The sequence below is a fragment of the Morchella sextelata genome (assembly GCF_020137385.1).
Source record: "Morchella sextelata strain SCLS chromosome Unknown scls_14, whole genome shotgun sequence".
NCBI classification, from domain to species: Eukaryota; Fungi; Ascomycota; class Pezizomycetes; order Pezizales; family Morchellaceae; genus Morchella; species Morchella sextelata.
This window is the reverse complement of record NW_025408629.1, coordinates 672,168-685,871: the sequence shown is the minus strand read 5'-3', so window position 1 is coordinate 685,871 and position 13,704 is coordinate 672,168. Positions and strand designations below refer to the sequence as shown.

Below are 13,704 nucleotides of genomic sequence, written 5' to 3'. Positions count from 1 at the left end.
GACTCGGCCCTAATCTCGAGCCTTTACCCCGCGCTGCAGCTCAGGCACAGACTGAAGACAGGACAGCCCATCAACTGAGGATATTCTTATTCACCTTTCCCAGCCTTTACTCCTTTCTCCCCACCCCCCCCACCCCACACACACACACACATACACACATACACATAAATACTCACCCCCCCCACATTCTTACGCCCTCCACTCCATCTCTCATTCAGATATGTCAGACGTTGGTTCCGTGGTAGCATTGCTCCCCCACGAATCCGAGGACACGGAAGAGGATCCAGAAACAAATGCAACGGCCCGAGAATTCGTCGACTGTAATCCTCACCTCTCGTCAATTCGCCTCTCTTCTTCTAACCTCCGCTAACCAGTGGACTAGACACGGAATACCTTCCCAGCGACATTCGCCGCTCCCTCGAACTCATCAACTCCCTCCACGAACAATATGACTACTACACGGCCCAACTCCAAACACTCACAAAGGAGTTCAGGACCCTCCAGGCGGAGCTTCCCGTATCCAATGGCTTTGCTCGCACGGTAACGGACAAGGAGCTGGAGTTGCGACTGAGGATCTCCCGCGCCATGAACGCCGCCCTCCGAGCGCGTCAGGAGAGCGCAGCGGAGGCTACAAAAATGCACCAGAACGTACACATCCCCCCCTTCCCCTGCTGAGCTCTACTGATTCCATCTAGGTCGACCGCCACTACTCCCGAGCCGTCGCGATACGATCCAAATTAGACGAGATCACGATACCTTCCCGCGACCCCACCCCCGTGTCGCCGCGGAAGCCCCGAGTCAAGGAAAAGCCCGATGATCAACACTACAAGATCACACTCCGCCTCAACAACGAGCGTACACCAGCTCCGACAGCACGCGGGGGTGGAGGACGTCGCCGCAGCTACAATCCCACCCCACGCTCGCGACAACCACCCCCGACTCCCACCAATAACGAAGATGACTGGGAGGATATGCCAGACACTATCGCCAAACCAAAAAAGAAGAAGCCTACCTCTGGTACTATCAAACGTGGCCCTAAACCTCCTACCGACCCTCCATTCTCTGGTGGCGCACAGGCACGGTACGAAGATGGCACTCCAATCCCAAGCCATCTTCTCCCCTGGAACAGACTCACCAATGAGGAATTGGCGCGCCTGCGGAAACGCATGAAGAAGAATGCCGGCTGGACACCCAGTGTCACTATGATCATTCGCGAGCTTGAGTCACTGGGCAGAGGGCCAAAGCACAAGGATATGTTCACAGATCAGACGGAAGGCCGCCTCGGCGAGGACTTCCTAAAGATCTATGGACCCGAAGACGGTGGAATCGGGGACCCCGAAAAGATCGCACCCGACGACGGCGAGGGCGTTCGCGAGAATAAGGGCATGCGCCTCAACCGCGCAAAAAAACGAAAACGGGAAGAGGAACGAAAGGAAAAGGAACGCGAGGCGGAACGAGAGCGCCAAGAGCGCGAAGTAGAAGCAGAAAATGTCAGAAAGGCCGAAGAGGAAGAGCGCAAGGAGAAAGAACGCATTATGAGAGAAGCTCGTGAGCGTGCCGCCCGCGAAGCCGCAGAACGGGAGGCCGCCGCCGCTGCTGCGGCAGTTGAAAGAGAGCGTCTTGCCCGTGAAGCCCGAGAGGAAAAGCTCCGCGAGGAAAAGGCCCGTGAGAAGGCAGCGGTCAAAGAAAAAGAACGTGCCGCCGCCATCGTGGCCGCCAGCAGCCGCAAGATGCGTAGCGCATCTATTAGCACTGGGACCACAGCCTCTACGTCCACCACTACTGCGTCTGTAGAGGCCTCCTCCACCGAGGATGCAGACGAGGACATGCCCGATGTGGATGCCGACGCACCCCCGCCACGGCGCCTTGGCCGCCCCCCGAAGAACCCTCCCACGTTCAAACCTGGCCATAAGCGTGCGGCATCAACCACCACTCCCGCCGGAGCGGACCCCAAACGGTCAAAACGCGACCTGGCCGCGCCTGCACCTGCAGCCGCTCCCACAACGGCGAGAAAAAAGGGCCTTATGGGAAGGGGAAGGAAGAAGCCCACTACCCCCGGAGACGAGGGTGGGGCCGAGGAGGAATGGGTGGATGACGACGAAGAAGATCTTAATAGGTATTGTCTCTGCGATGAGGTTTCGAGAGGGACTATGGTCGCTTGCGAGAACTCTCAGGTTAGTTTTGTGGTGTTGATTTATTTCGTGCTTTTTTATCTCCTTCTTGCGTACCCAGCCAACTCTCCCCTGCTACTATCAATGATACCACTCCTCCCCTTCCCCCCCCCCCCCTCCCTTTAGCCTTGGCCCTACACACATATCAGCCCTGAGCATGATACCACACTACACCACACATTGCGTGCGTACTTGTTTACCACCGCACTCTACCTGAGAGTTATCAAAAGGAGGAAAACTAACAGCAGGGGCTCGCACCCGTAGTGTCCGAAAGTCTGGTTCCATATCGAGTGCGTCGGCCTGAAAGAAGAAGAGGCGACCACAAAGGCGAAGTGGTTCTGTCCCCTCTGCTCTGAAACTACCGGAAAGCGGGGTGCTGGGAAGAGGAGAACGGGCAAGAAGGTTTGATCGTTTAGGTCATTGGGCGGGATCTAATTGTATTATCCTTTACCCCCCTTCCTCTTCTTAGCCCCCCTATGTTACTCCTATTTCACTCCTACTACTCTCTGGCTGTGGTCCCTACTACTTTGGCCACGACCTCCGGACTCCGGACTTTGTTACTTTGATCCGACTTCTAATCCCCCCTGGACTTCTTTTACATATCCCTATCTTCGACTTTTCATGCTACTTTACGTGTAGCACTGGACCTTTTTTCTCTCTCTTGCTTTTGTTAGGACTTCACAACTGGACATTGGTGTGTTGTTTTTTATTTTATTTTTATTTTTATTTTCAAGGACGAGGTTTCGGTTTTTTTCTTTTTTTTTCGTTTCTTCTACGGGAATGGGTAATGGGTCAGTTCTTTGCCATTCTTTTTTTTCGCTATGGTAAGGGTTTAGGTTCTTTATATCTTATTTTTTTTGATCTGTGTATTATCTACTTCTTTTTCTTTCTTTCTTTCTTTCTGAGTGTGGGGGGGTGGATGGGTTGATTGATGATGGCTTGATGCTGTCCTTGACTTACTTCTACTGATATCTTCTCGGGTGGGCTGGGGCTTTTTTTCAATGAGTAATTGGGGTGGGCGAGTGAGAATGTATGACTGGCTATTTGGGCGGGTGCGATGTTGGGACTAGTAATCGATCCGGAAGGGGGGGGGGGGGGGGGGGGGGGGGTTTATCTGGCCGTGGGCTCTTTCTGATAGTTTTTGCACTGGAGAGGAAATCTGAATGCAAAAAAGGAGGAAATGAACACAAGGGATTGTAAAACGCCATCCATATCAAGCCCCACGAATGTTTACGTGAGCCTTCTGAATACAAGTACCAGTACATAAGCTGTTGAAAAGTACTTAGACTTTCACAAGTACAAAGAATTAGTGGCATTGAATATCCATAAACCAATACATCATTGCCATAAGAATACCTCTGACTACAGGCCCTACAGACAACGCATGAGGTTTCTGCCCGTACCAGATACAAAATGGCACTAGAATGCTATTGTGCAAGTATACAAAACCAGTACGTATACTATAGACCTGCTTCTCAGGTAAGGCCATAGCGTTTCGCCCGCTCTCTGAGACCTTCAGCAACATCAATCTTTAAAAACGCCCTGTAATACCTCATTTCCATTGCATAGTCTATAGCTGTCATCCCACGAAAGTCCCGAATACCAGTGTCAATGCCTCTCTCCAACAACACTCCGATACTTGGCTCAGCATTACCGCTTTTGATTACAGCCCAGTGAAGTGCGGTTCGCCCACGCCGTTTACAGCGTGCGTTTATGTTTGCTCCTGCCTGCAACAGGGCCATAATTGTAAGGAAACAGCCACCAATAGTGGCCTGCTTAAGTGCAGTGTAGCCTCGCCATCCCATATAGTCCGGATCCGCACCAATATTCAATAGAAAGACGACTACAGTTGGGTCATCGTCACAAGCTGCATGCTGGAGTGAAGTCGCCCCGATATAATCCAGGCTATCGACTTGACCACCCAAAAGCATCTCGATGATGTCAACTTTTCGTTCAATTATGGCATACCTAAGAGGGCTGGGCATGTATCCTATCAACCCAGAACTTGTATATGCATCTGTACCACACTCAAATAGTAGATCCAGAGCAGCCGGCTCGGTGGTGAAACTGTGTGGATCAGCGCCATTTTCCAGGAGGAGTTTTGTCATATCCTTCCTGCCTTTCTGTACAGCTATGAAGAGCGGTGAGAATTCCCTATAACCCGCTCGGCTTCGACCGACTCGCGATCGAGCGTTCACATTAGGACCAAACCCGAGGACCATTCTGACCATATCTATTGAGCGATAATATACGGCAGCGTGGAGCGGCGTGAATCGGTTCTGAACTTCCTTTCTACTCATAATCGCTCCAGCATTTAGAAGGCGTCGACATGTTTCAAACGGCCCCTTCCTCACCGCCCAGGCGAGTGGCGTTTGTCCCATGTGGTCTCCAACATCAATCCCTATTCCCATCTTTAAAAATTTGGTGAATAGATCATCACGCTCCTCAACCATCGCCCAGAATAGTGGCGAACGTCCGTAAGCACTGTCAACTATAACGGTACGACGGTGATATTTTATGAAGAAGGCTGCGACCCTATCTATATTTGCGGTCTTAGTAAGAAGTTCATTTAGCCTTGAGTCTTGACCATTAGTATACGGATATTGGATCTCAGAGCGCTGATCTTCGAGCAATATACAGATATTCTCTACGTTCCGAGTAATAGCTGATAAATAGAGAGCTATGATAAGGTTTCCACCCGTCCGGGCAAATTTCTTGAAGAGAATCGGCTTTAGAAGTATGAATAGGCTACGGTTAACGCAGGCAAACCGCTTGAAATCACCAGCAGTAGATAAAAGAAGAGCAATCTCGATAACGAGCTCATTGGGGAGTTCACTGAACGACATGTTGCGTGGAATATGGTGGGTATGTAGTACGAGGAAGAAAGCAATAAGACTGGTACTCGCTTAGAACATTATATTATTTCTTCACGTAAGGCCACTTGTTTTTTTACTCACATGAAAATGGCATAGAAGACCATCAGAACACGTAATACTAGTACTTATCTTTAAGGTCACAATTGGAGTCTTTAACTCATACTCTCGGCCTTTCAGCACCCTTTGAACGAATCGTCACCCCCCGACGCAAAGGCCTTCCTGCTCCATAGAAATGCTTTAGCTGCAAATATTGGTGCGATTCTGATGAAAATTGTCCCCTGGGTATATAGACCCAGCAGTATCCACAGGACCCCACGCCCACCTAGCGTGGACAAAGTTAAAACCCCCTACTCCTGTACTGATTTTCCAACCGTACATACATTTCCTACAATATTTTTGCCTCATCATCAGCAAACTCGAGACGGGACCATTGGAAACTTAGGCAATACCTAGCTAATCCGATCTAAATTGTGTGATAGGCCAAGCCTACACATATTCTGTCTTCGTTGCGCGCGTGAGTGTGGTATCATATCGGAGGACGGCCGCAATCTCTTCTTTCTGTGAGTAATGGCTTAAGATAATGAAAACATGGCTTTTTCTGAATGAAATAATCTCGAGTGAGATGCCATACTCAATTAATATGCATTGTTAACATCAAATTAACTAGTTACCTACATGTAGTTGTACCCGCCGAGGCCTTATCGGAACATCAGGGACCCGGGTATACAGTAGCGAGATGCTGCTTTGTAATCATTTCACCATCTATCACCCGCAACCCTCGCCAATCCAACCAGCAAATATCCCGGCTTCAATAATCCTGATCCGCTAGTTAGTACTTGGCCGGGATTTATACAGCCGGTATAGAGTTTAATTCGTTTCTATAATTGGAATACATCATATATATGTAAAGCATAAAAAAATGAAATCCTTTGTTTGGATCGATTTGTGTGGCGGTGTCGAGTGACAACTGGTGAATATGCAAAGTACCTCTCGTGATTCACAGACCGTTCTTCCGATAGGCTGACAAAACACAAAAAGTGCTCAATCATGACAGTGACTATCCAATCAACTCTAATGCTCCAATGTGCGCACATCTGGCCAAGGGTTACAGTCATGACGTGAATAATAATATGCTGCAAGGGCGCCGGATCACAGCATATAGGCCATGGCACTGCATCTACAAATAAGATTAAATCCACCAGTTGTAGATCAACTTCGGTGATGCTCTTGGCTCTCCTCCGTTGTTTCTATGTGGATGAAACCTGTGTTTCCTTGCGGCGATATCAAGCCACTCAGGTAAGTATCCGTTTCCTTAAACCTCGTCTCCATCTTTGGGCCCGTGGTCTCATTGATAGGCGGCGCATAAAAGATGAGGCGGACACGCTTGGCAATGGCTCTTATGTCGGTGGAATGACATCTTCTACCATTTGATGATAATGACATCGGCCGAGAGTATTCTCTTTGACCACTAAACGTTTGACTACATAGATCTAAACTAAACATAATGAATACCTAACAGATATCTCTTCAATAAGCACTATGCAGTACTTCAAGCCACTAGATATACCACCACCAACCAACATCCCACAACCCGCCAAACGCCCACATCCTAGGGAAAAGGAAACCGCAGCATGGGCCCACACGTCATTTCCCATCATCCAGCACCAGTCAAAGCTCTTCACTCGCCCGGCAAAAGAAACCAAAGAAGAATTCAGTCTAAACGGACATCGATCTCTCTATCACTCCCGACGAATATCGCGACCAAAGCAAAAGGCACAGTAGTTCTTTTTCTCCCCTCCCCCCTCCTCATGCTCATATTCCTCCTCCCCAACCGCCCAACAATAGTTCTGAAAATAGCCCTGCCAGCAAATCCACATTGATCATTATTACAATAACTGCAGCAATACATTCCTCAACGAACTTAATTGCACAAGCAGAATTAATGTGTTGGCTCGCCAACGTCTGGGGCGGTTGCAATCGACATGTACATACACACACGTGCTGGACAAGGCGCACCACCACCACCTCCACCACCGGGCATGCACTATCACTTACCCTTCGAACCACTCAGGATGCCCGAGGAAACGGCACACGATCGATTACATTAAATCCTTGTTCTTATCGTCAAGCGGGCCTCTAGCTTTCCCCGGGCACTAAACTAAACGTACATAATCGCTTGCTTGTCCAACTGAGTTCTCATGGTTTGGGATGACCTTGCAATTTTGTGGAGTGCGGATGGATTATATGGATGGATGGTCCATGGACGGATGGATTGATTGTCGGTGCTTCAGCTTCAATCTACCTACTCAGTACTGCCTGGGCCAATTGGAAATAACGGGTACGAATCTTCTAACGAGAAGAAGCCCTAGTGATATTGAACGACATATGTAGGTCCGGCGAGCCCATAACTGTATGCTCCTCCGGTGAAATAACCAGTTGGAGGTTTCCCATAGGTATTCCCTCTGGTATTGCCAAATTTCAGTCACCTGGTTGACCGTCGCAATGTACTTCACAACATCATATCCACCTTCCCTCTCCGGAAGGACAAATTTAAGGTGAGTTAGGCAGAAACTGACCAATGGGCCAATAAACACTCCCTTCCCCACGAAATTCAAAGATGCATGATGATATTCTATCCAGCCCAATCATGCCTTAAATGACCTATCCTAATGATCCTAATGTCCTTAAATCCTAATATCCTGATATCCTGTCCTGTCCTGTATTCCCTATATATGCATCCTTCCAGCACCATAATTTCAAGCAAAACAAAAAAGAAAAAAAGAAAAGAACACAAGTTGTGTACATACGATATGTCCCCAAAATCTTTTTAATCACAGGATTACAAATTCCACCTCTTCTTCTCGAAACCCAAAAACCATAAAGTACAACACAAACACGCACCTATGGGTATATATATATAAAAGGGCTATAGCACATCTCACAGCAAGCAAAAAAACAATAAAAATAGAAACCCCAATGCACAATAAATGTCAAAAAATAAAAATAGCATGCTTTATACTTTTTGATCAAAAAAAAAGAAGAGGGCATGCCTGCTGGGCCTATAGCAAGTACATGTAGCTAGCTAGCTTAACTTAAGCTTTTAGTAACAGCTAGCTCCCCCACACGTGCACAATGACATGTTAAGAATCCTACGAGGAATCCAAAACCCAAAGTGGGGGGAGAAACAAGGAAAGAAGGAAAGAAAAAACTGTAGCTAGAAAGAAAAGAAAAAAGAAAGAGAGATATTGGTGGCCATGAGCTAGCTACATATCTAGAAAAAAAGGTGGGTGTGGGTAGTAGTAGTAGTACAAGATCAACAAACTCCAGATCGCATATTAATGAAAGAAAAATGACTGACTTGACCGAGAAGCCAAAAAAAAGAAACCTATAACACGAAGATGAAGAGAAAGATGCAATAATAATAAAAAGTGACATACAGGCCCAGGGCTAGTTGCTCTCTGTAGGCTGTGTAGGCGCAAGCAAGACAGTAACAAAGACCTCAAAAATGTACAACGAAGTATGAATGGGGGAATCCGAAGAAAGAAGAAAAAAACGTGACGCCGAATTCTGAAGACATTAAAGGTTACATAACTATAGTAAAAAAGATGGTAGCAGTACTGGCCTATCCAAGAAGGTTGGACTCTACAGGCAAATCGAAAAAGGTATCATAAAAGAAAGAGAGAAAGATAAAAAGAAAAAATAACACTCGAAGGACATTCGCAATCGGGACACAAATTCTTCCATGCATTTCCCCAACCTGCCAGCTAACTTTTCAACATTAGACGATACAAAAAAAGGTACCTTATTACACGATATCCTCAGTAAACCGCGAGGCTCGTGAACCATCATGTGATGGCAATGATCTACCCACTCCATCCTTGCCAACACTCCCGACACTGACTGCACTCAATTGTCTGGGGAATGGCGGTGGTCTAGGAAGCTTGTCTGTAGATTCATTATCACTCTCCACGGCCTCTTCCTGTATTCGAGGTGGCGGAGGCGCCATCGAGCTGCCAATATGTGGCGGCATATGAGTTGATGGTGGTGCAGGTGGTACCGCTGAAGAAAAGTTCATAGGAGCAGTTGAGCCGGTTGGTGACGTTGAGCTAGCCGTCATTGACGAATATCTCGAGGGTCCTATTACACTGGGTGTCGAAGCTACTGTTATTCCATCATCATCAGGGTAATATGAAGATCCTCCCGCAGACCGCGTGGAGCCATATCCAGGGCGTGGACCACCAAGGACCGGTGCCAATTTCCTGCCAGAGACCTTATAGAAGCCCACTTCTGACGTTGAGGGTACTGTGGGTGTGTCGGAAGATTGACTGACACGAGGTGTTCGTGGGTTCCTGAAAAATGACCCAGCTAGGGCAAAAGGAGCCACACCTGACCTTTGCATCATCTGATCCCCCTCGGCCCCTTCTAGCGGGCCACCATACCCTGCATCATCTCTTTGTTGTGCAGCAACCGCTCTCTTGTGTCGTCGTACTAAATATAATATGGCCACCAGTATGAACGCAATTCCTGCTACACCCCCCAGAACGCCTCCAAGAAGACTTGGGCTTACAGGGGGGCTATTATCAGAAGGTGTAGTTGTTGATGTCGGAACTGCGGATGCAGAAGTACTACTTGTCGGTGCTACATATCCACCACCACCTCCACCTTCAGCTATGTCAGTCCCGGATCCTAGTAAAGACGTCGCGAGCGACTCGGAAGAAGTGGTTGAAGTGGCTGTGCTGTTCAAGCTACTTGATGAGACGGAAGATGTGGATGTTCGGGTGGAGCTGTTACCAGTGCTTGAGGAAGAACTCAATTCTTGCGTGCTTGTTGAATACGTGTAAACAATAACAGTGCCATCAACAGTAACTGTTGACGCACTAGGCTGTGATGAGGTAAGGGTCGTTGAACCTGTGGACCTAGTATTACCTACAAAAATAACATTAGAACCTCCTCAAAACAATAGGGCCTATGCAATGTCCCGTTGACTTACTTGTTGTAGTTCCATTATTTCTTGATGTTTGCGACGTCAAGTAGGAAGTGATCGTCGTATAAGACCGGGTAGTTGAGGAACCTGTATTTTGAGGCCGAGGTGTAATTGATGATGATAATGATGACGTTAAACTTGTTGTAGGTGGGATGGACATCCCAGCGGATGTTTCCGCTGGCGACGGAGGAGGAGAATTCGTACTCGAGATTGTCAGCAGCGTAGTCGAGGATGTTACATCTGTAAGGAGGCTCGTTAATGGGACCGAAGTCAAGGAAGTATCCAACAAAGCGCTTGTTGATGACCCTATCGAATTTAGGGTTGTCGACACTACTATCGAGTTCGAAACTATTGAAGCATCGGAGGCCCCTTCCAGAATGTCAGAAAATTTCGAAAACACGGAATCTAGAAGTCCTACAGCCACCGCACCTATTGATGATGAACCACTCTCCACTTGTCGGGGTTGCAGTCGTGAGGGTCGTGTGTAGGCCAAGTTTTCCCGAACCTGTTCAATAATCCTGATTTTCTCAATTGCTTGGTGATATTCCAACTCCCCTTCCAACAATCCTCCTTCTCCTCCTCCGCCGTGGTCCCCATAATCCAGTCGCAAATCCTCATCGTCATCTGTAGTTTTCCCAGCTCTTATGCCGATCCCGCCCATGCCCTCTCCGTCATCCACCGTAACCCTCCCAGCTGAAACCCCCATCTCCTTTCCCCCAGCCTTAAACAAATGTAACCTCGTACGAGAACTGGGACACAGATTGCCGACCGACGGGGAATGATTTTTTTTGGAAAAAAAAGTCGTTTGTATTCGTGATTTCCGTCAAACCGATTATTGATCCCCAAAAGTTCCCCAAAAGTTCCCCAACCAGATTCTATTATTAATGGCTAAATTAAGATGAAGCGTTGTTCCAGTAGCGCCTCCCCCCTAAGAAAGTTGTAAGACTTTTTTGCCGAATAAGATACAATACACACAGAATAATTGAGTTGGCAATCAGCAAGAATAAAGAACAGAGAGTGAAGAAAACTAAAAGTTGAATAGTTGATCTTCCTTTTTTTTGTGTTGGGTAGTAGTAGCAGTAGATAAGACAGAAATAGTTGATTATCAAAAAAAATAAATGAATTATTCTTTAGTAAAATTGGCGTCTTATTTTTTTCCCCCGAGTGATAGTTGTAGTAGCGGGTAGGTAGTTATTTGCAAGTGCCTAGGAGCGGGCGCGAGGTCGCTGTGATATCCGAGTCGGTACTCCGGTACGATGTCGAATGGTTATGTTTTGAGTTGCAGTAGTTGGAATTCGAAAAGAGTGAACGGGTTGTTTCCTTTTGGCTGCCGGGAACTAGCTGTTGGACAATAGAAAAAGCGAACGTGAACCTTGTCAGTGGGCTCTGACCTGGAGGGCAGTAGTATGTAGGTAGTAGGTAGGTAGTAGGAGAGAGAAAGAGAAGAGAGGATAATAATGATGCAGAGCGGGATGCATTAGCAGCAAGCGGGTGGTATTGGCAACGAACCGTGAATTGGCGATGCATGTACGTACAATGCAATCCAGTGAAAGGGTATTGGTATGGTATGGTATGGGGGCTGCTGGGCGGGAAGGGGCCCTAAGTTGAGTTGAGTTAAAAAGAGAGGCTGAGAGGCTTATCCGACAGCGTGGCTGGCAGTGAGTCCTTCTCTGAGGTCTATCACAAACACCCGATCTCCTTGTACCGGACAGAAGCCCCCGTAATGGACGGTCACCTGGGATATGAAGCGAGCGAAAGGAAGCGAAAAAAACGAGGGAGGAGGAGGGAGAAAAAGAAGAGAGGAGGGGATGAGGGGGGGGTGGAGGGGGGGTGAGTAAGTTAACAAGCAAATATGTTAGAAAGGGTGGTGAGAGAAGTGAGTAGGTTGTAACGAGTGAGCGGGAGAGAACGAACGAACGTACCAGCGGGGGGGGAGCACCAGACGGAGTGTGAACAAGCAGCAGCAGCGTGACGGCGACAGGGACAGGGACAGGCAGGAGATGGGACGAAAAAAGATAGTCCGGGGGGGGGGGGGGGGGGGAGCCTCTGGACAGGGGGCAATTGGTGCTGCTGTTGATACTGCTGCCGTGCACTGTATGCCTGTGCTTGCTTGCTTGCTTACTTGCTACTTGCTATGCTTGCTATGCTAAGTCAGGGAGGAGAGACTGTGACCGTGGTGTTTGTTGTTCTTGAACGACGCAAGCAGCGACCCGTCCCAATGTATTTAGAGTCGGTCTACGTAACTCTACTACAGAGCCAAAATTAAACCAGAATGGAGATCGAGAGCCCGAAGAAACGGAATTTCGAAATACCACAACTTTATAGAAGACTATGTTCTTAAGAAACCTTTGTCAAACAAGACAATGCAGTTACTGGGGGGTCTCAAACTTTTAACGTGTCTATCTGTACCTGCTGCGAGTGTGGGGAAAATCTACACAAATCCTGTCTTTCTTGTTGGGCTGAAGCCGGTCTCGTCAATAATACATGTAATTAATTGGGTTGGAAATTTAGCGTTTTCTTTTGCGGCCGCGATCATCCGTTGTCACTCTGTAATAAATATGTAATCCTTTCAATTGCCTATGATCGATGACGGCTGAGTGCCTGGGATTTGGGGGGTGGAAGGGAACGCATGAGGCATGAAATAGGAGTTAGTACTCTCTCCATTCAAGATTGAGACGAACCGACCGTTCCCCATGTCAAGTAGTAGGCTCATTGATAATGTTCCTTAGATTGCACCTCAGGTATGTAGGTACAATCATGTAGCCTACATGTACTCTACCCTCGTAGACTCGTAGAATAGAGTACTTACTCTATGTATCTCTGGCTGTACACAGATTTTGAAATTCCCTATAGGCGGCACCGTGCGTAGCAGCAACAGGTGCATGTGCCTCTAGAAGTACTCGTTTACGCCTTTACTTTACTCTTGAGTACGTCTAGATACTGATGTCGTTAAAACCCAGCTACCTGTCTAGGTACGTACGGTACACCGTTCAAAATTTATTTATCTATCTTTGATCTTTTGCTCTGGCTCGTCCATTATTATGCACCTACCATCCACTCACCTGCAAGCCACCTCCGCACCGCACCCGGGATAGCGCTCGCCCAATCGCAATTTCCTCTGCGCGCGGCGACGTGTGTGGTGTGTGTGTGCAGCAGCACAATCCCCCTGGGATGTGTGGTTGAGGGTGGTGTGTGTTCGAAAATAGATTTTTTTTCTCGTTCATTAAACTTTTGGCGCTAACGACGCTCCCAAAAGCACCACCCCTGGCCGCCCAGTCCGCATCGAGTCTGCGGTTGCGTATCGAGCGAGGAAATCAGCCAGCCATGGCCCATGAATTCAATGCATATTGCAGTCAGCTACAAACAGTACCGATATCCTACCTGCACTTATGAACGTTTGCTACGTACTTGAGATTCATCTTCTTTTTGCTCATTAACGTCCCCTGAGTGGCAAAGTAATTAGTAGCTAACTAGTACATCTTACTCTCCATCCATTCATTCCTCACATCCTCACTCGTCCACCACTCTTGTTGCCAATTCCGCCCCCTCAGCCAATTGCAAGTCGATACCGAGCCTCAAGTAAGGTCCCGTTACTCAAGAAACCAAACCAAACCAAACCAAACCAAACCAAACCCGCTTTTGCCCTTGAAACCTCCGTCCGTTGCCGGCCGCA

The 13,704-nt window shown here is 47.9% G+C and overlaps 4 protein-coding genes across 4 annotated transcripts; 2 read left to right on the top strand and 2 right to left on the bottom strand.

Annotated features, from left to right (window-relative positions):
* Positions 1-220: 220 nt before the first annotated feature.
* Positions 221-2,579, top strand: H6S33_003040 (uncharacterized protein; the record flags this gene model as incomplete). Its single annotated transcript, XM_044834386.1, has 4 exons — positions 221-320; positions 383-648; positions 696-2,174; positions 2,436-2,579. The coding sequence occupies 4 exons, from the start codon at positions 221-223 to the stop codon at positions 2,577-2,579; spliced, it is 1,989 nt and encodes a 662-aa protein (XP_044692247.1).
* A 1,067-nt stretch (positions 2,580-3,646) lies between these two features.
* H6S33_003039 (uncharacterized protein) lies at positions 3,647-5,017 on the bottom strand (the record flags this gene model as incomplete). The annotated part of the gene is made up of 1 exon (XM_044834385.1): positions 3,647-5,017. One exon carries the CDS (start codon positions 5,015-5,017, stop codon positions 3,647-3,649), a length of 1,371 nt encoding a protein of 456 aa, XP_044692246.1.
* Positions 5,018-6,483: 1,466 nt separating this feature from the next.
* Positions 6,484-7,606, top strand: H6S33_003038 (uncharacterized protein; the record flags this gene model as incomplete). The annotated part of the gene is made up of 5 exons (XM_044834384.1): positions 6,484-6,499; positions 6,567-6,820; positions 6,914-6,993; positions 7,339-7,434; positions 7,501-7,606. The coding sequence occupies 5 exons, from the start codon at positions 6,484-6,486 to the stop codon at positions 7,604-7,606; spliced, it is 552 nt and encodes a 183-aa protein (XP_044692245.1).
* Positions 7,607-8,852: 1,246 nt separating this feature from the next.
* Positions 8,853-10,737, bottom strand: H6S33_003037 (uncharacterized protein; the record flags this gene model as incomplete). The annotated part of the gene is made up of 4 exons (XM_044834383.1): positions 8,853-9,208; positions 9,434-9,973; positions 10,038-10,400; positions 10,461-10,737. 4 exons carry the CDS (start codon positions 10,735-10,737, stop codon positions 8,853-8,855), a joined length of 1,536 nt encoding a protein of 511 aa, XP_044692244.1.
* Between the last annotated feature and the right edge of the window lie 2,967 nt (positions 10,738-13,704).